Here is a 22180-nt window from a genome sequence, read left to right as displayed (position 1 = left end):
GGTTGAGCCATGATGCATGGTACCTGGTACGAAGTTAGTGGCTGCCTTAATTTTTTATTATGGTTGCTTTTGTTTTTTGAGACAAGGTCTTATTCTGTCACCTAGGCTGGAGCATAGTGGTGCAATCACGGCTCATGGATAGCCTTGACCTCTAGAGCTGAAGTGATCCTCCTACCTCAACCTGCCAAGTAGCTGAGACCACACCTGGCTAATTAACAAAAAATGTTTTTTGGTAGAGACAGCGTCTCCCTATGTTGCCCAAACTCGTCTCAAATTCCTAGGCTTGAGCAATCCTCTTGCCTTGGCCTCCCGAAGTGCTGGGATTACAGGCGTGAGCCACTGTGCCCGGCTTGTTTTTCTTACTACTGTTGCATCTAAGAAAATTCCAAACGAGCCCAGTGCGATTCTAAAATCTTGGTGACAGCAACAGACCCTGGGGGATTCTTCTTTTGGCTTCATGACTAATTCTCTGTAGAGATGGCATTGATCAGATTAAAAATTGGACAGGCTTGCTTTTCTTCATTAGAAAGGTTTATGTATTTTCCCCGATGTTGATTTAAGGTTTTAGGCACAGAGTTATATTGATTTAGCAATATTCACTATTGTCCCCTAGCAGTTGACCCATCAAGGACTGAATAGGCAAGGTACCTTGGAGCCTGGCTTTATGACTAGTCAAAAATTCTACATAGTTATTTCATTCCAGCCTGAGCTTGCTCTGTCTATTGCTTTGGAAACTGATGTGAATTTAGAAGAGCAAAGAAACATAAGCAGAGAACAACATGTAGGCAAAGTTCATGGCCACTGAGGAATACAGTGCTGAAGGTCAGAATGTCAGCTCTGTCATCTGTCAAATGCCTTTCTCCTAAAGCACTTACAGTGATTGAATAAGATTTGTTAAAGCACTTTACAAATATAAGGCAGACAAACCTTCCCTGGGCCTCTACAGCATGTGCTTCACTATTTCCTATCACTATGACATCAACCTGAGAGGAGGATTCAAAATGCCATGGAGCAGAAGCTGGATCAAGTACAAGGATGTGGGAGCCAATGATCAACGTAGCCACTGGCATTCATTTCCAAACTCTCCTTCTCAGGTTAGGATTCTCATACCTTATTTTTGGGTGTCTCTGATTGGCTTGGCATAATACTGAGCACAAAATACACCTTTTTTTTTCCTTTTCTTTTTTTTTGAGATGGAGTCTCCCTGTGTTGCCCAGGCTAGAGTGCAGTGGCATGATCTCAGCTCACTGCAACCTCTGCCTCCTGGGTTCAAGTGATTCTCCTGCCTCAGCCTCCCAAGTAGCTGGGATTACAGGCATGTGCCACCACGGCTGGCTCATTTTGTATTTTTAGTAGAGATGGCATTTCACCATGTTGGCCAGGCTGGTCTCCAACTACTGACCTCAGGTGATCTGCCCACCTCGGCCTCTCAAAGTGCCAGGAGAACAAGCGTAAGCCACCACGCCTGGCCAAAACACATCTTCCTTTTTTTTTTTCTTTTTTTTGAGACAGAGTTTCACTCTTATTGCCCAGGCTGGAGTGCAATGGCACGATCTCGGATCACTGCAACCTCCGCCTCCCAGGTTCAAGCAATTCTCTTGCCTCAGAGCTGTCACACAGGAAAGGGGCCCATTCAAGAGGAGGAGGGAGATATGAGGGAAAATAAACCTTCAGGGTTGACGGAGACCCACATCTTTCATTAGCCACATCACAACCTTCTTCCTTGCTGACACAGCTTGACTTTGGAAGCAAGAAGACAGCATAAGACATAATGCTTTATCAGAGGCAGGAAGCAGTGACTTGAATTAAATAGGTTACTGACATGGTTCATTGACATATTTGATGTCCCAATCTACCTCTGAGGGAATTTCAGAAAATACACAGCTCCAAGGCCGGGCGCAGTGACTCACGCCTGTAATCCCAGCACTTTGGGAGGCCGAGGTGGGCAGCTCACTTGAGGTCAGGAGTTCGAGACCAGCCTAGCCAACATGGTGAAACTCCATCTCTACTAAAAATAAAAAATTAGCTGGGCGTGGTGGTGTGTGCCTGTAGTCCCAACTGCTCAGGAGGCTGAGGCAGGAGGATCGCTTGAACTTGGAAGGTGGTGGTTGCAGTGAGCTGAGATCATGCCATTGCATTCCCGCCTGGGCAAGAGAGCAAGACTCTGTCTCAAAAATAAATAAAAAAAAATAAAAATACAAAAGTTAGCTGGGTGTGGTGGCAGACACCTGTAATCCTGCTACTCCGAAGGCTGAGGCAGGTGAATGCTTGAGCCTGGGAGGCAGAGGTTGCAGTGAGCCAAGATAGCGCAACTGTACTCCTGGGCGACACAGTGAGACTCCATCAAAAAAAAAAAAAAAAAAAAAAAAAGAAAGAAAGGAAAGAAAGAAAGGAAAGAAAGAAAAAAGAAAGAAAGAAAGAAAGAAAGAAAGAAAGAAAGAAAGAAAGAAAGAAAAAAGAAAGAAAGAAAAAGAAAGAAAAAGAAAGAAAGAAAGAAAGAAACAAAGAAAGAAAGAAAGAAAGAAAGAAAGAAAGAAAGAAAGAAAGAAAGAAAGAAAGAAAGAAAGAAAGAAAGAAAGAAGATACACAGCTCCAGTAGTGCTTGCCTAAAAGCAAGGAGGCCCATACGTTTGAAGGCCGGAAAGAGGGCCACCAGAAAAAGTCAACCCCAGCTTCAGGGGAAAAAAAAGGCAGCAGGTTGAAGATGTAATAGACTGAGCAGCCTCAGGAACTGTGGCTTTAAGAACTCTGATGGCAATGCAGCTTCTCTGTGCTGTCACATATCTTTTCCACTGGTGCTCAGAATGGTTTTCCTCAAGTCGCTGGCAATCAAATCTTAAAATGATGCACCCTCAAGGGCACAGAGGAAGTGGGGAGCTGGGAGACACCACCACATTCTGTAGCCAGGCTCAGGGAGAATCATTCCAAGAAACAGAGACAATAATAGGAACTACTGGAGAGAAAACAGAAAGCAGGCCATGGCTCTGGAGTCTGTGGCAGGAAATAGGAATGAGTTATAGATTTAGGTCTCAGAAGGCGTCTTGAAGGGCTGAATGAACAAATGTCAAGGATAGACTCAAAACATCAGGTTTATGTGTAAGTACTTATTCCTAAAATGTTACTGGTGCGTGCAAACCTGCACTGGCCTAAAATGACTTTTCTTTTTTCCTTTTAGTTTTTAGAGACAGAGTCTTGCTCAGTCGCCCAAGCTGGAGTAAGATGATTATAACTCACTGCAGCCTTGAGCTCCTGGCTCAAGCGACTCTCCCACCTTAGCCTCTCCAGTAGCTGTGAACCACTGCACTTGACTAATAAAATTTTTTTTTTTTTTTTTTTTTTGTAGAGACAGGATCTTGCTCTGGCATAAAGGCTGGTCTGGAAATCCTAACCTCAAGCAATCCTCCTGTCTTGGCCTCCCAAGATGCTGGGATTACAGCATGAACTACCTCATCTGGCCTAAAAATCACTTTTCTAAGCAACTTTTAGATGACAGTATTTTACAACACAGCCTGGATCCAGTGTTGACAGTGACTCTCTCAAAAGCCCCCTAGGTGGAGCTGTTGTCCCTTGGTGAAGATTCGAGGATTGCCAACAATCCTTTCCAGGATTAATCCTACTTAGCCACAGAAAGCCATTTCAGCAGTGGTGAAGCCCAAGGCCTCCAAGCCTGGAGCTCTATCTTACAGAAAGAAAGAAAAAAAAAAAGAAAGAAAGAAAAGAAAAAGAAAAAAGAAAGTCACTTTCCAAGTTCTGTGGGAAAAAGAGGTGAACGAAGTCCAGTCTGGGTCTTAAGAAGCTCACAAATGAGCAGAAGATAGTGTATGCCCCTCACATCTCCATATGCACCCTCTGGCCTGCCCCAGAAGGCATCCCAGAGCAGGGACAAGCTTGGTTCTGCAGCTTTACTCTTACTACAAGGTCTTTATAAAACTGCGAACAGCACCACTTACCTCAAGATGAAATCCTTTACCCAGTGTTCAGCAGATGAGCCCCCCACTAAATCTTAGGCATCATTACCATGATTATTTGACTAGCTGCACACACAGCAGTACTCAGTGTGATGACCATGAGCACCCTGTGGGCAGGATATGAACACACAGCGGGTGTGGTCCACAAGCTGCTAAGTGAACTGGATAGGTGGAGTGAGAATGGGGGAGGGGAGGTCAGCTCCATGAGGGGATGAGGTCCGGGAGGGCAGATCTGAGTCAGGAGGAATGCTGACAGGCCAGCTACCTAGTGATCGGAGTAGGCTCAGGTGAAGGCTGGGTGTGCGAAGCACCACAGACACTGGGGTGCTGTTTGGGTTCCTCCTGCCTGTGTGTGGCCCAGCACTAACCTGCATCCCCAAGCCTCTGCTAGTTAAAAGGCCTTTATCGTATAACTAAGAGCTCTGGCTCTTGAGGGGGAGGGAGAGGCTTCTTAACTGCTTAGGCAGAAGGTCATAGGAGATCCACAGGGCCCCACTGCCAAGCACTGGAAATAGGGGGGTGTATAATCCATGGTCCCAACCATAAAAGTGCATACAATGATAGTTCCCAGTGGACTAAGGAGGATAGAGAATTCCAGGAAGTGAAATTTGGGTAGGCTCTTAAACAACTGAAGTATGAAAAAGAAGGTCAAGAAATTCAAAGAGGCCGGGCGCGGTGGCTCAAGCCTGTAATCCCAGCACTTTGGGAGGCCGAGACGGGCGGATCACGAGGTCAGGAGATCGAGACCATCCTGGCTAACACGGTGAAACCCTGTCTCTACTAAAAAATACAAAAAAACTAGCCGGGTGAGGTGGCGGGTGCCTGTAGTCCCAGCTACTCAGGAGGCTGAGGCAGGAGAATGGCGTGAACCCGGGAGGCGGAGCTTGCAGTGAGCTGAGATCCGGCCACAGCACTCCAGCCTGGGTGACAGAGCGAGACTCCTTCTCAAAAAAAAAAAAAAAAAAAAAAAAAAAAAAGAAATTCAAAGAGGGCCGGGAGCAGTGGCTCACGCCTGTAATCCCAGCACTTTGGGAGGCCAAGGTGGGCAGACTGCTTGAGCCCAGGAGTTGAGACCAGCCTGGGCAACATGGCAGAACCCCATCTCTACCAAAAAAATTACAAAAATTAGCCAGGTGTGGTGGCACGTGCCTGTAGTTCCCGCTACTTGGGAGGCTGAAGTGGGAGGACTGCTGAACATGGGAGGCAGAGGTGGCAGTAAGGCGAGATCACACCACTGCACTCCAGCCTGGGTGACAGAGCAAGATCTTGTCTCAAAAAAAAAAAAAAAAAAAAAAAAAAAAAGAAAAAGAAAAGAAAGGAAATTCAGAGGGTAAAGTACCTAAACAAAGATGGAGATGGCTATGGAACAGTTGGGGAGCATTGCACAAATCAGTTTGGTGAGAAATCAGCTAAATTAGTGGCTGGTGAGATTGGAGAGGGAGGAACAGAAGATGCACATGTCAAGCCAAGGGAAAGGGCAGGCTGGACTATGTGAATCATGTTCTGAAAAAGTTCATCTCAAAAGAAGTGGGCACTGCTACACACTGATTTCAAGAAATGTAAGCACTGCAGAATAACCTTTCCAGATCACTCCCCTTCATAAACCTATATATGGTCCCAAGAACTCAGCAAACTGGCGCAAGATTCCAGAAATGAAATAGTCATGTTCTCCACCAGGCCCACCACATCACCTCACCGTTCTCGGAGGAATGTGCAGCAGGCGTCTTTGATGCTCTGCAGCTGCAGGAAGCTCGCCCCCATCAGCAATGACTGGACATTTTGCTGGTCAATGGCAAGGTTGCCATTGTAAGCAAAGTTGATCAGAGCCTCCAGGGCACTAGAGGAAAGAGGGAAAGCTGTGAGATGCTCTTCAGAGACAAGTCTTGGCCCACAGGAGATTCAGGCCCTAACTGAACTGACAATACTTAGCCCAGGCCCTTTGAGAATCTAATGGAGTAACTACTTCACCACAGCCTAAAACTTGTGAAAAAGAGAACACAATCACCTACAATTTCACTATTGAAAAAGTCAACACTGGTTATTTTTCTACATTCATATTTAGTCCCTGATTGCCTACATGCATGAATTATATGGATATAATAAAAAACATGTATCAAGCCCTTTCCCATGTTGCTACACTACCTTCATGTTTATTGTTTTTAGTGGCTGCTATATAATATTTCAACATGCAAATATGCTATCATTTATTTCCTTTATTGGTAAGCATAATAGCTATTACCATCTTATTGCTGTTAGAACATTTTTGAATTATTTCTTTGGGGTAAATTTCTAGAATGAGATTTCTAACATTTTTTCTGCTTTCAATTCACACTGAAAATGAAATCAAAATTCCATCTACAGGGCTGTAGGTGTTCTGGTCCCTCTCCATCTGTCTGTCCTCCTCACCTCCACTTTCTCCTTTTCTCACTTGATTCCAACATTCTGAACATATTCTTACCTCAGGGCCTTTGCAATGACTCCTCCCTGTTTGGAGGACTCTTCCCCCAGATGGCTCACTCCCTCACTTCAATTAAGATGTCTCAGCTCAAATGCCACCCCATGACAGGGGCATTCCCTGATCACCCCAAAATAGCACAGACTCCACCATCCTTCACTAGCCTTTACTCTGCTTTACTTTTCTCATATCACTTTCACTCTTAGCCATACCATGCATGTATTTGGTGACTGCCAAATCACTACTAGAAAGCTGGTAGAGGCAGGGCGCGGTGGCTCACGCCTGTAATTCCAGCACTTTGGGAGGCTGAGGGAGGCGGATCACCTGAGGTCAGGAGTTCGAGACCAATCTAGCCAACATGGCAAAACCCTGTGTCTACTAAAAATACAAAAATTAGCCGGGTGAGGTGGCATGCACCTGTAGTCCCAGCTACTTGAGAGACTGAGGGAGGAGAATTGCTTGAACCCAGGAGGTGGAGGTTGTTGCAGTGAACGGAGATCATGTCATTGCATTCTAGCCTGGGCAACAGAGTGAGACTCCATCTCAAAAAAAAAAAAAAAAAAAAAAAAAGGCGGGTGCCTGTAATCCCAGCTACTCGTGGGAGGCTGAGGCAGTAGAATCGCTTGAACCTGGGAAGTGGAGGTTGCAGTGAGCCCAGACCGCACCACTGCACTCCAGCCTGGGTGCCAAGAGTCTGACTCCATCCCCCGCTGCAAAAAAATAAAAATAAAAAAACGAAAGTTGGCAGAATGAGAAGAGGTGCTGTTTTCTCACTGTTATACCTCAGATACATGATAGAGCTATGCTCATCATGGATGTTCAGGCAATCTCTGTTAAATGAAGCCCCTGGACTATTCATGGGATGAGCATGCCTCCTTCAGACACACACTTCAGAGAAGAGGAGGGCACAACTGCCCTTGGACACCTTACTTCTATGTCTTTCCTCATAAGTAACTGGCCTAAGATTTCTTTTTTCTTTTCTTTTTTTTTTTTGAGACGGAGTCTCGCTGTATTGCCCAGGCTGGAGTGCAATGGCCGGATCTCAGCTCACTGCAAGCTCCGCCTCCCAGGTTTACGCCATTCTCCTGCCTCAGCCTCCCAAGTAGCTGGGACTACAGGCACCCACCACCTCGCCCGGCTAGTTTTTTGTATTTTTTTTTAGTAGAGACGGGATTTCACCGTGTTAGCCAGGATGGTCTCGATCTGCTGACCTCGTGATCCACCTGTCTCGGCCTCCCAGAGTGCTGGGATTACAGGCTTGAGCCACCGCGCCCGGTCTAGATTTCTTTCTTTCTTTTTTAAGAGTCAAGGTCTCGGCCGGGCGCGGTGGCTCAAGCCTGTAATCCCAGCACTTTGGGAGGCCGAGACGGGCGGATTACGAGGTCAGGAGATCGAGACCATCCTGGCTAACACGGTGAAACCCCGTCTCTACTAAAAATACAAAAAAAACTAGCCGGGCGAGGTGGCGGGCGCCTGTAGTCCCAGCTACTCGGGAGGCTGAGGCAGGAGAATGGCATAAACCTGGGAGACAGAGCTTGCAGTGAGCTGAGATCCGGCCACTGTACTCCAGCCTGGGTGACAGAGCGAGACTCCGTCTCAACAAAAAAAAAAAAAAAAAAAAAAAAAGTCAAGGTCTCACTCTGTTGACCAGGCTGGAGTGTAGTGGTGTGATCACAGCTCGCTGCAGCCTTGACCTCCTCGGCTCACCTCCCACCTCAGCTTTCTAAGTAGCTGAGACTACAGGTGTGCACCACCGCGCCCGGCCAATTAAAAAAAATTTTTTTATACAGATGTGGTCTATGTTGTCTAAGCTGGTCTTGAACTCCTGGCCTCAAGTAATCCTCCCACCTTGACCTCCCAAATTGTTGGGATTTCAGGCGTGAGTCACCTTGCCTGGCCTGACCTGACCTGAGATTTCTACTTTGCCATAGGTATATAAATCCTCTTCCGGTATCAGGGCAGATCACCTTCGATCATCCAGAGGGTAACACACAGTCTACTAGCTCTTTTCTCCCTAGTTGTCACCACTGTCAGATTAAGAGGTTGGGCAATAACTGACTTCCAGCTAAAGGGATAACCTTGGGCTTGATCTCCTTGAGCTTCAATTTTCTGAACCATGAAATAACCATAAAATCTGCCACCTTCTAGACCTGTGTTGTCCAATATAGTAGCCATCAGCCACATGTGACTATTTAACTTTAAAATTAAATTGATTAAAATTAAGCAAAATTTAAAATTCAAATTTTCAGTCCCACTAGTCATATTTCAAGTGCTCAACAGCCATCTGTGGCTAGTGGCTACCATTTTGGGCAGTACAAATAGAAAGAATATTCGCATCACTGCAGAAACCTCCAGTGGACAACACTGTTCTAGGCTGATAAGAAGGGATGTGAATGGAGACACTTATTTAAAGAACTATTTTGTCAGCTAAAATGACTGGCCCAGAAAAGTGCAGAGAATAATATATTACCACTCTTAAACCCAGCCCCATTAAATGTATTTCTCTTATAGTAGGGTAAAAACAGCATCAAAACTCCCATCATTTTAACCCTATCTCAGACCACTGGCTGAGGTTCTAATCTGCTTATTAATCACTTACTATTTGTCTGGAGCTAGGCTATTAGACACTGTGTCCTGCTGCAGATGCTCAACGGAACCGTGCACAGGCTGAAACTGCACCTGGAAAGTAGCCTGCGAAATCTAATGGTGGGATTCAGTACCTTGGGTCCATTCCTTGCATTACAATCTCATCCTGCTTGCACTCCATCATGTCATTTGTAAACATAGCATGGAAATATGGGATTGAGGCTGCTAAGACGATCCGGTGAGCACTGAATTTGTGGTCCCCAATCTGTGGGCAAAGTAAAATACAAAGACAGATATTGAGGAACGCAAAAAAAAAAAAAAAACAACGAACCCACCCCCCTCCGCAGCGTACCCCACTGCCCATTGCAACGGTGTTGAGGGCATCCCAGGGCATGGAGGCCAAGGCTTAGCATGATGCCTGAAGTATTTTAAATGCAATATACTCGGTTACAGTAGAAGAATGTAAACAACACATTTTAATGAAGTGTTAAAATAGCTAAAAAATTTAAGCCTGAATGTTTCATGTAATCATTTTTACTTATATGGTAGTCTCCAATGCACCTCTTTCAGCTACTCCACCAACTCAAATACCTGATTCCTGTAACACTTTATCCCAACCCCAGGCAGATGGACTAGACAAACAGTCCAAGAATGCTGGTGCTCCTAACAGTATGCTCCTCAAGAAGAGTAAATATGTAGTGATGGGGCCGGGGGGCGGTGGGGGCATGAGAAGATACACTGGTGTTGTGGACTGGCTGCTGCTCTGTGTGGTTAGCAGGGACAGAGGCCAACTCTTCCTCCAATAAGTGTCAAATCCTCACTGACGCACCCTTAGCCTGAGGAATTCTATAAAGTGTTTTCCAACTATCTGTCAAAAGGCTCTTCCCTTCAATAAGCCATTTATAGCTCCAAGCTATATAAATATTTTCACTTAAGAACTTTCTATTCTCCAGGAAGAACAAAACAGTCCCTTTTTCCTTTTCATCAGGTTCCACATCAGTGAAATGCCAGAGAATCTCACTATCTGATGCTCTTCTCTTTGTGTCATGTTTATCCAAGGATTCGAAGTTGGAAGATCGAATCCTTGGATAAACAGGCGTGAGCCACTGCACCAGCCTCTACTCAAATTTCTTGAAGTTGTTCTATGAGGTTTATTACAAAAGAAAAAAACAACAACTAGCAGTCTCTGTTTTCTTGATTCCTTGCCCCTGATTCCCACTCACAGGGGCAACCTCTTGCTTCTAGGACTTTTCTCCATCTTTCTAAATAATATGCTTATATATTACTTGTTGATTTTTCACTTTGAGTTATTCCCTGTGGTACCCAACCTCTAAATAGCTCCCAGTAAACGCTGACTCTTGGTATTCATACCCTTGTGTGGTCCCCTCCCACAACATGTCAGGGTTGGTCTACGTGACCAACAGAATATAGCAGAAGTGATGATGGTATGTCACATTCAAAGCTAGGTCATAAAAGGCACTGAACTTCTTCTTACCCTGTTCTTCTGGATCACTTGCTCTAAGAGAAGCTAAATAACATATCCTTAAGAGAGGCCCATATGAAGAGGACTAAAGCCTTCTATGGCTACCTGAGTGAGCTTGGAAGAACATCCTCCAGCTCCAGTCAAGCCTTCAGATGACAGCAACTTTGTGAGAAATGTCTAAGCTGCTTCTGAACTCCTGGCCCGCAGAAACTGTAAGATAATAAATACTTGTTTTAAGTCACTAAATTTTGGGCCGGGCGCAGGGTGGTCATGCCTGTAATCCCAGCACTTTGGGAGGCCAAGGAAGATGGATCACTTGAGGGTAGATCGGAGTTTGAGAGCAGCTTGGGCAACATGGTGAAACCCTGTCTCTACAATAAATACAAAAATTAGCTGGGCATGGTGGTGCATGCCTGTAATCCCAGTTACTTGGGTCACTGACACAGGAGAGTCGCTTGAACCTGGGAGGCAGAAGCTGCAGTGAGCCAAGATCGTGCCACTGCACTCCTGCCTGGGCTGGAGTCTCAAAAACAAAAAAGTCACAAATTTTGGGGTACTTTGTTACGCGGCAAAAGATAACTATTATATTACTAATCTAATTCCTATTATGGAAGATTAAGAATTTGTCCTGATACCTTTCTTCATGTACTACCCCATACACTCTCCTTATCTTTCCAATATAATTAGGTCAAATTTTGGTTAAATTAATATGAAGAGTTGCATTAAGTCTATGTAAATGTTATTTGTAGCCAAGCCATGCTGTATACTGTGAGTATATTTCCTTTTTGTATAATTTTTCTTTTCCCTGGAGCATAAGTACTCTATCAGTTGTTTAAGTTGTCTGTTTCTTGAGACATTATCTACTGGAACTCTTCCTGGGAATTCTGTTTCCCTCACCTATATTGACATCCCCATTTCCTGAACCCCACTTAGTCCTCTTTCTTATTTATTCACTTGTTCTGGTAGAAAGCGTCTTCTAGGCTGGGCGTGGTGGCTCACACCTGTAATCTCAGCACTTTGTGAGCCCGAGGCAGGTGGATCACCTGAGGTCAGGAGTTCAAGACCAGCTTGGCAAACATGGTGAAACCCCATCTCTACTAAAAATGCAAAAAATTAGCCTGGTGTGGTGGCAGGCGCCTATAGTACCAGGTACTTGAGGTGCTGAGGCAGGAGAATCGCTTGAACGTGGGAGGTGGAGGTTGCAGTGAGCCGAGATGACACCATTGTACTCCAGCCTGGGCAAGAAGAATAACACTCCATCTCAAACAAATAAAAATGTGTCTTCTAGCAGAGCTTCATAAGAAGGGGTCTATGTACAATGTCTGAAAATATCTTTACTACCCTCAAGCTTAGATAATAATTTAGTTGGTTAAAAAATTCAAAGTTTAGACTTTTTTCCTGTCAAAAGATTGAAAGTATTGCTCCATCATCTTCTAGTTCTTTGTTTTTAGAGATGGGGTCTTACTCTGTCCCCCAGGCTGGACTTGAATTCCTGAGCTCAAGCAATCCTCCTGCCTCAGTCTCCTGAATAGTTGAGACTACAGGCATGCTAGTGTGCATCTGGCTATGTTTAAAAAAAAAAAAAAGTATATATGTGTGTGTGTGTGTGTGTGTGTGTATTTGTACAGACAGGTCCTGCTTTGTTGCTCAGGCTGTTCTCGAACTCCTAGCTTCAAGCAATCCTCCCATCTCAGCCTCTCAAAGTGCTGGGATTATAGGTGTGAGTCACCATACCTGGCCTAGTTTGTTGTTATTGAGAAATCGAATGCTATTTTGAATCCTAACTCTAAGCATGTACCTGTGCTCTCCAGAAGCCTTTAGGATTTTCTCTTTATTCTTATAGTTCTAAAATTTCACAGTGTTGTATCTTGGTATCGGTTTTCTTTTATTGTGCTGTATCAATCTACAGACATTATTTCAGTTCTGGAAAAATCTCTTCACACTATTTCTTTGATAATTTCCTCCCTTCTATTGTAATTTTTTCTCCTCAGAAATTTCTATTAGTTATGTATTAGATTTCTTGGAATAATCCTCTAATTTTCTTATTGTTCTTCCCTACTTTCCATCTCTTTCATTTGGTCTATCAGTGAGGAAACTTCTTCAACCCTATCTTACAATCTTTCTGTGTTGTAGGTTTTTATATTGGCTATCATATTTTTAATTTTCTAGAGGTCTTGTTTTCAAAAGCTTCCTTTTTAAAAGAATCTTATTCATCTTTCATGAATGCAATATTTTCTCAAATCTCTCCTGAGATATACAGTTACAACTTTTTTTTCTTCTTTATCTCTGCTTTTACTGTTTCCTGAGATATTTTCTCTTCCAATTGTTTTGATCTCTGTCTTCTATGTTAGAGGTTTTCTTTAAATGTCTGGTGACACTTGGCTAGGGGGTAGGATTGTCGATTTGTGGGCTTCACATTAGGGTGATCAGGCAAGAATCAGCCATTTGATTGAGGACCCCTGGAAGTAGTCAGTACCTTTAGGACTTTTTCTCTGGAGTTAATTTTATCAGAGCAGTATCTTCCAATCTCTTGCAGGGAAATATCTGTCAGTCTACAGATATTCTGGAAACTGGGTGTAAGAGGGGGATGGTTCTACCATACACTACTGATAACTCGTATCTTAAAGCCCTTATTTTCAGTTTTGCTCCATATTGCACCCCTCTCTCCTATGCTTGGTGTGCCTGATGCGGAGCCTCTGGTTCAGTATCTAAGACTAAATTTCCTACCTCCTGAGAGGGTGGCGGGGGGAGGGGTGCAGGCATCTAATTGCCTTTCATATAGACTTCCAAGTAATCTTCCTGTTTTCAGTATTTGGTGTCTCCAATTCTGGAACTATTCCAGGGTTCTACATTAGAAATCCTCTTCCTTCTCAGTTTCTCCCCCTGGGAGGCACTTTCAGTTCCTCTGGCCCACTAAGTCTTCCACACATGCTCTCTGGCTTTAATATTCCATTGATTTCTCATTTGCTGATATGTCTTTCCCCTCTTACTACTATTTTAATGGGGTTATGGAGGGGAATGAAAGTTAAGTGTGTGTTCAATTGGCTGTGTTTAACTGCTGTGCATTTATTTTTCATCTAGAAAATAAACAGAAGACAAAAGAACAAGCTGTATGTGCACCAACAGCGTGACCCGGTTTCAAAAAGAAAGAAAGAAAGGGAAAAAAAAAACAGCTACAGAGAAGATAGGTCTATCTTGGGATATGTTAGCCTGATTACATTTGAGTTCTGTATTCAGCTAAGGTGAACAACAAATTGGACCTTGTCTAGATGAGGAAGACCAAGATGGGCAAGAGTATGAAAGCTACATCTTATAAGGAATAGCTAAAGGATAGTCTGGAAAAGATAATTTAGGAGGAACATGATGGTTGTCATCAAATCCTAGAAGGGCTATCACATGGATTAGGGCAGATCTAGAAAATTACAGAAAGGCAGATTTTCGTTTATTATAAAGAATAAGAGCTAAGAATACTTAGGAGGGTCCTGGACTGGTTTTAAAACTATTAAGTGACTACTTAGAGACCTTCCAATTCTACAATCCTGTGGTACTACATTTTTGTGAAAAGCTTTTAAAAACCCAAACACTCTATTTGTAATCTCAGTTTTTACATGTCTTGTTTTTTGCTGGGCACAGTGGCTTATGCCTGTAATCCCAGCTCTTTGGGATGCTAAGGTGGGAAGGTTTCCTGAGGCAGGGAGTTTTCAAGACAAGCCTGGGCAACACAGCAAGACCCCATCTCTACAAAAAACTAGCCAGGCATGGTGGTGCATGTTTGGGAAGATGGTTTGAGTCCAGGAGTTCAAGGTTGCAGTGAGCTATAATTGTCACTGCACTCCAGCCTAGGCAACAGAGCAAGAGAATGTCTCAAAAAATAAAAAATAAAATAAAATGTCACTTTAAAAAAAAATGAGAGGATCATTTATTGAGCTCCTTTTGTATGCCATGGACTATGCCAAGTACCCATTCTGCACATTTTCTTATTTCAGTCCTCATAGCAACCCTCTGCAGCAGGCAGGTACTGTGAATCATGTTCTATAGATGAGAAAACCAAGATTTGGAAGTTAAGCAGCTCACCCAAAGTCAAGTAGCTATTATGTGAAGAGAAGGAATTATGCTTAGGTTGTTACTGGTGGAATCGGAGAGGGACCTAATACATAGCATACCTTCTCTCAGCTTGAGTTTTCAGTCAATTGATAAAAAAATTAAAAATAAAAAACCTACACATATCATAAAACTACATAGAATTAAATATACATATACACAGAATGAATAAAAGTAAAACTGAAGAAATCTGAATAAGACTAATGAATTATACCAATGTTAATATTCTAGTTGCAATATTGTACTTCCAGTCCCTCTGGCTTAATAGTTTTGCAAGATATTACCACCGGAGAAACTGGGCAAAAGGAACAAGTTGTGAGCATGGTAGTTCACGCCTGTAATCCCAGCACTTTGGGAGGCTGAGGTGGGAGGACTGCCTGGGTCTAGAAGTTTCAGACCAGTCTGGGCAATATGGCAAGACCATGTTTTTACAAAAAATAAAATAAAATAAATTAGCTGTGTGTAGTGGTGTGCACTTGTAGTCCCAGCTACTCAGGCAGCTGACACAGGAGGATTGCTTGAGCCTGGGAGTTCAAGGTTACAGGAAGTTATGATCACACCATTGCACTCCAGCCTGGGCAGCAAAGTGAGATCCTATCTCTATTTAAAAAAGAAAAAATTACGCTGGGCACGGTGGCTCACGCCTGTAATCCCAGCACTTTGGGAGGCCGAGGCGGGCGGATCATGAGGTCGGAAGATCGAGACCATCCTGACTAACACGGTGAAACCCTGTCTCTACTAAAAATACAAAAAATTAGCCGGGCGAAGTGGCGGGCACCTGTAGTCCCAGCTATTCAGGAGTCTGAGGCAGGAGAATGGCGTGAACCCGGGAGGCGGAGCTTACAGTGAGCCGAGATCACGCCATTGCACTCCAGCCTGGACGACAGAGCGAGACTCCAGCTCAAAAAATAAAATAAATAAAATAAAATAAAACTATCAGGAAACCAGGGAACAGGCCTAAGGAAGAAATTCCAAGCTGACCAGGCCACTCTGTGGAGATAAGAGTATGAACTGGAGGGACAGGAGTGGCAGCTAGGAGCACAGCCAGGAGACCACTGCCTGGTCCAGAGAGAGAAGAGCGGAGCTTGGCCTGGATGGTGGCAGTGGGAAAGGAGAAAAGAAGTCAGACTCAGGAAAGATGCTGACCTTAGAACTGCTGTGATCTGGTGACTGACTAGATGTGGGAATGAGGGAAAAGAGGTGTCAAGATGACTTCCAGGTTACTGGTGTGATCTGGCATGTGCAGGTGGCATATACTTAGATCAGGAACAACAGAGAAGGACAAAGTCAGGAGTAATGACCAAATAAAGTTTTGGACAAGCTGACACTGAGTGCCTGGGAGGCATCTAAACAGAGACTATGTAGAAACTGGATGGCCGAGTCTGGAATACAGAGATAAGTCTGGGCTCAAATAACACTTTTGGAAATAACCAGTGAAGACAGAAAAAAAGATCACTTAGGGAGAGAACTCGAAGTGTGAAGAGAAGAGGCTATAAGACAGCCTTGAAGAACTTCAACATCTAAAGATCACCTAGTAGAGGATGTATCAGCAAAGACACAGATGGGAGCTACAGAAAGGAAATGAGAAGAGAAGCAGGGAGAGGTCTGGAGGTAGAAGAGAGTGTAGGTCCACCAGACAGGCAATGTGGCATGGAGACTGGATGGAATCAGAAGGTCCTCACCAGCTCTGCTACCTCAGACAGGGCTGCTCACACAAATTCTGTTCCCTACCACAGGCAGGTGGGGCTCAGTATTCAGGCAGTAAAGCAGCCCGGCAAAATCTGAATTGGGAGTAATCTGAGACAGATGTTCCCAAAGAAAGCAAAAGATATACCCAGAATAGATTTCTCTTTGATGGAAAACATTTTGATACTATTGTTCCTACCTTCAGGAGCACACAATGAATATAAATAAAGCATTAAGAACAGTTAAGTGCTCAGCCTGCATGGACAGAATGCCCCTGGGATCAGTGGGGTTAAGACCAAGCTTTAACGCAGTCACAAAGAACGCTTAAAGTGCATGATAAGTAGTAATTCATAATTTTTATTGAGGCACATATTTGAAACATAAAGGCCATGAAGCTGGTGGGTAAGAATAAGTCTATAAAATGGAGAAGCAGTAGGGATGAATTAATCCCTAAAAAAAAATTAAAAGAATAAGGTACGCAGAACTGCCCTATCAGATGTCAACACTTATTATAAAGCGATAAAAATTAGGAAATTGTGGTACTGAAACAAACAGACCAATTGAATAGAATAAGCAGTCAGAAATACATCCCATATATATGTAAACTTGATAAATGATAGAAATGGCATTGCAGATAATATGGAAAAGAGAGTCCACTTAATAAATGGTGTTGGGACAACTAGTTATCCACATGGAAAAAAAATCAAATTGAATTCCTGCTTCACATCACACTCCAAAATCAATTCCAGATAGAAAAAAGCCTTAATGGCCAGGTGCAGTGGCTCACGCCTATAATCCCAACACTTTGGGAAGCCGAGGTGGGAGGACTGCCTGAGCCCAGGAGTTTGGGATTGGCCTGGGCAACATGGCAAGACCTTGTCTCTATTTTTTTTTTTAATAAAATACAAAAAAAGAAGAAAAAAAATCTTAAGCATTAAAGGCAAAACTTCAAAATTTTGGAAAAAATATGGTAGGTCTTTTTGACCTTGAGATTAGGATTTCTTAAACAAGAATTCAAAAAGCATTAATCTTAAGAGAGAAGACTTCAATATTTGACTACAGTAAGATTAAGAACTTCTGTCCAGGCCAGGTATGGTGGCTCACGCCTGTAATCCCAGCACTTTGGGAGGCTGAAGTAGGCAGATCACTTGAGGTCGGGAGTTCAAGACCAGCTTGGCCAACATGGTGAAATCCCGTCTCTACCAAAAATATAAAAAATTAGCCGGGTGTGGTGGCATGCACCTGTAATCCCAGCTACTCGGGAGGCTGAAGCAGGAGAATCACTTGAACCCAGGAGGCTAAGGTTGCAGTGAGCCAGGATCTTGCCACTGCACTCCAGCCTGGGTGACAGAGCGAGACTCCATCTCAAAAAAAAAAAAAAGACAAGTTACAAGTGAGAAAAGATATTTGCAAACATCACACCAACAAATAATTAGTATCCAGAGTACATAAAGGACTCCAATAAATCAACGAATCATAATTTGGAAAAAAAAAAAAAAGTGAGCTTAAGACTTACCTAAAAGTAGGTATTTCATAGACAATGAAACAGAATGGTCCAAAACAAAGGAAAAGATGATCAATCTCAGTAATAATCAGGGAAATACGAGCATCACAATGAGATACAATTTCATATCCAGGAGAAGTCCAATTAGGAAGTCCAATTAGAAGGTATTATTATACCCAAAGCTGCTGATGATGTGGATGGACAGAAGGGCTCTTAAGCACGCTAGAATGTATGTAAATTTATAAAATTTCCACTTTGAAAAATAATGCCAATACTAACATGATCATGAAAAGTTGAACACGCACATACTCAATGACCTAGCAATTTAACTCCTAGCTATATACTTTAGATGCATACGCTCCAGAAAATATGTAATAAAATGTATACATAACTAGTCAGAAAAGCAGAAAACTAAACAAAACAAAAGCCAACCTAAATAACTATTGAGAGGAGAATCCTAATTTCTGATATTCATATAATGGAACATAATTCATCAGTGAAAAATGAATGAATTAAAAGCTACACACAACACAAAGTAAAATCCCCAAGGGCAGGAATCTGACCATGTCAAAAATTTTTCCTCTCTTACAATGATATGTACATTATACAATATTTGATACATAGAAAACAGTATCTGTAAATTAGGAAAATAAACTCATGAATCCATCAAAGGTCCAACATGCTTGGAAACAGTCTATAGGTCAAAGAGGAAGTCTCTAAAAAAGGAAGGGAAATTTAAAAATACATTGAATGAACGAAAATGAAAATACAATATATCTACAGCAGTGGTGAGATTATGACACTAAATGCTTACATTAGAAAAGTCTCCAGTGAATAATCCAAACTACCACTCCAAGGAATTAGAGAATAAACTCAAAGCAAGCAGAAGGAAGGAAATTAAAAGGAGCAGAAATCAATGAAATTAAAAACAGGAAAACAGTAAACTAATGAAACAAAAAGATGCTTCTTTGAAAATATTGATAAAATTGACAAAGACAGAAAAGACAAATCACGAATATAGGAATGAAACAGTCGATAATACTACAGACACTGAAGTCATAAAAATGATAACAGGAGAATACTATGAACAACTCTACACATAAATTTGACAACTGATGAAATGGAACAATTTCTTGAAAATGACAACTTACCCAAGATGGGGGAATAATTGAAAAGCCTTGTAACTAACAAGAAAACTAAATCTGTAATTTTAAAATGCTTGAAAAAGAAATCTACAGGTTCAGATGGTTTCACTAGAGAATTCTATCAATTGTTTAAAATAGAATTAATACCAATTTTAAACAATCTCTTCCAGAAAACAGAAGATTAAGGGATAACTCCAAGTTCATTTTATGCACTATTACCCTAGCACCAAAACTAGACAGACAGTATAAAAAAAAAAAATACAGACCAATATCCCTCATGAATATAGATGCAAAAATCCTTAACAAAATATCAGCAAACAGAAGTTAGCAACATATAAAAATAATTATATACCATGACCAAACAGGGTTTATTCTGGGGTAAGGCAGACTTAATATTTGAAAATAAATCTATGTAACCCAGTATATTAATAGACTCAAGAAAAAAGAAGAAAAAAGAAGTGATACGATCCTCTCCATGCAAAAAAAAAAAAAAAAAAAAAAAAAAAAAAAACACTTGACAAAATTCAGCACCCATCCATGATAAAAAATTCTCAGAACACTAGGAATTGAGGGGAACTTCCTCAACTTGATAAAGAACATCTACAAAAAACTTCCAGTATTCCAGAAAAACACTGAACGGTCGCCCCAAAGATGCTGAACATGGCAAGAATGTCCGCTCTTACCACTGCTATTTAACACACTCTTGGAAGTTCTAGCAAGCTCAGTAAGGCAACAAAATGAAATAAAAGGAATACAAATCAGAAAATAAGAAATAAAACTATCTCTATTTGCTGATGACATGGGGTTTTTTTCTTTTTCCTTTTTCTTTGAAACAAGGTCTCCCTCTATCACCCAAGTTAAGAGTGCAGTGGTCCAATCTTAGTTCACTACAACCTCCACCTCCTTGGCTCATGCCATCCTCCCACCTCAGCCTCCTGAGTAGTTGCAACTACAGGTGCACACCACCACACCCAGCTAATTTTTGTATTTTTTGTAGAGATGGGATTTCATCATGTTGCCCAAGCTGGTCTTGAACTTGTGAGCTCGAGCGATCCACCCACCTCGGCCTCCCAAAGTGTTGGGATTACACGTGTGAGCCACGGTGCCCGGCCCGACATTATGGTTTATGTAGAAAATCCAAAGCAGTCTGCAAAAAAACAAATAACCCTAGAACTAATAAGTCAGTTCAGCAAAATTACAAGACACAAGATCAACATACAAAAATCAGTTGTGTTTTCCATATACCAGCAAGTAACACATGGAAACCAAAATTTAAAATAAAATTATATTTACAATCACTAAAAAAATTAAATACTTATGTGTAAATCTAACAGACCAATGTACAGGACTTGTGTGTCTTGCTCTGTTGCCCAGGCTAGAGTGCAGTGCCATAATCATAGCTCACTATCACCTCAAACTCCTGGGCTCATGTAATCCTCCTACCTCAGCCTCCTGAGTAGCTAGGACTACAAGATGTGCACCACCATGCCCAGCTAATTTTTTTATTTTGGAGACATGGAGTCTTGCTATGTCGCCCAGGCTAATCTCGAATTCTTGGCCTCAACTGATCCTCCCACCTTGGCCTCCCAAAGTGCTGGAATTACAGGCAAGATTGCTTTTATAGCTATAGATGGTATTATTCTAAAATTTATACGAAAGACAAAGGAACCTGAATAGCTAAAACAATTTCAAATGAGAAGAATAAAGTGTAAATGGCCAATAAGCACATGAAAAGATGTTCAACATTGTTAGCCATCGTATGTGTGTATGTAGAGATAGGGGATATAAGGAAAATCTCTGTACCTTTCACTCAATTTTGCTGTGAAACTAAAACTGCTCTAAAAAAATAAAAGTTGAACTTTGGGAGGCTGAGGAGGGAGAATCACTTCAGGCTAGCAGTTCGAGACCAGACTGAGCAACATAGGATAGAGCTCATCTCTACAAAAATAAAAATAAAAATTAGTTGGGCATAGTGGCATGTGCCTGTAGTCCTAGCTACTCGGGAGGCTGAGGCAGGAGGATCACTTGAGCCCAGGAGTTTGAGGTTGCAATGAGTTATGATCGTGCCACTGCACTCCAGCCTAGGTGACAGAGTGAGGCCATGTCTCAAAAAATAATGATGATAATAAAATAAATAAAAGTCCATTTAAAAAGGCAACGAAATTCCAGTCAGGCACAGGGGCTAATGTCTATAATCCCAAGATAGGAGTCCAAGACAGGAGAATTGCTTGAGCCCTGGAGTTAGAAGCCAGCCTAGGTGACAGAACGAGAGCTTACCTATAAAGCTGCTAAGCCCTGAGCCTTGAAGGAAAGGATGACAACAGCTGCCAGTCTTTTAGTTGTACAAGAAGATAAGGACAATTAAAACTTTTTCTGGATTGGTTCCTTTGATGTTTTGTCACTGAAGTCAGGAAGTGCCTTGCCAGTAAGGGATGGTCTTTTAAAGTTCTTTGATATTGGACAATGCCCATGGCCATCTGGAACCCCAAGAATTCAACTATGAAGGCATCAAAGTGATCTACCTGCCCCCAAACACAATGTCTCTAATTCAGCCTCTAAATCAGGGTGTCACAGGACCTCTGAAGCTCATTACACACAGTACTCTATGGAAAGGATTGTCAATGCTATGGAAGACAGCCCTGGCACAGAGAACATCATGAAAGTCTGGAAGGATTACAGCATGGAAGATGCCATCATTGTTATAGAAAAAGCTGTGAAAGCCATCAAGACTGAAACAGTAAGTTCCTGCTGGAGAAAGCTGTTCAGCTGTTGTGCATGACCTCACAGGATTTATGACATAGCCAATCATGGAAGAGATCGTGAATATGGTCAAAAGTTGAGGGGTGAAGAGTTTCAAGATACAGATCTTTGAGAAATAAAACAGCTAATTGATACTATATCTGAGGAATTAACAGAAGACAACTTGATAGAGATGAGAGCTCCCAAACCAGTGCTGGAAAACAAGGAAGATATACAAGAAGCAGTGCCAGAAAACAAATTGACATTAGACAACTTGGCAAAAGAGTTTCAATTATTCAAGGTTTCTTTTATGACATGGACTCTTCTATGATACCAGCACTGAAACTAAAACAAATGGTGGAAAAAGAATTGGTACCATATAGAAAAGTTTTTGGAGAAATGAAAAAGCAAAAAGTCAGACAGAAATGACAATGTACAGTTGACCCTTGAACAACACAGGCTTGAACTGTGCAGGTCCACTTGTATACAGATTGTCTTCCGCCTCTGCCACCA

General features: G+C 42.3%; 1 protein-coding gene across 4 annotated transcripts in view; it reads right to left on the bottom strand.

Annotated features, from left to right (window-relative positions):
* KLHL18 (kelch like family member 18) overlaps positions 1-22180 on the bottom strand; it is a 60795-nt gene that overhangs the window by 18652 nt on the left and 19963 nt on the right. For 2 of the 4 annotated variants that reach the window (XM_050780840.1, XM_050780842.1), the window contains exons 2-3: positions 9144-9274; positions 5665-5805 (exon numbers count right to left, since the gene is read on the bottom strand). In XM_050780840.1, the coding sequence (XP_050636797.1) occupies positions 5665-5805; positions 9144-9274 (272 nt within the window). Of the gene's footprint in view, positions 1-5664; positions 5806-9143; positions 9275-10597; positions 10677-19989; positions 20076-22180 lie in introns of those variants that run through there. The other 2 variants (XM_050780843.1, XM_050780844.1) reach the window with 2 other exon arrangements.

Source organism: Macaca thibetana, chromosome 2 (assembly GCF_024542745.1).
Source record: "Macaca thibetana thibetana isolate TM-01 chromosome 2, ASM2454274v1, whole genome shotgun sequence".
Classification (NCBI taxonomy): domain Eukaryota; kingdom Metazoa; phylum Chordata; class Mammalia; order Primates; family Cercopithecidae; genus Macaca; species Macaca thibetana.
This window is presented reverse-complemented; position numbering and strand designations above follow the sequence as displayed.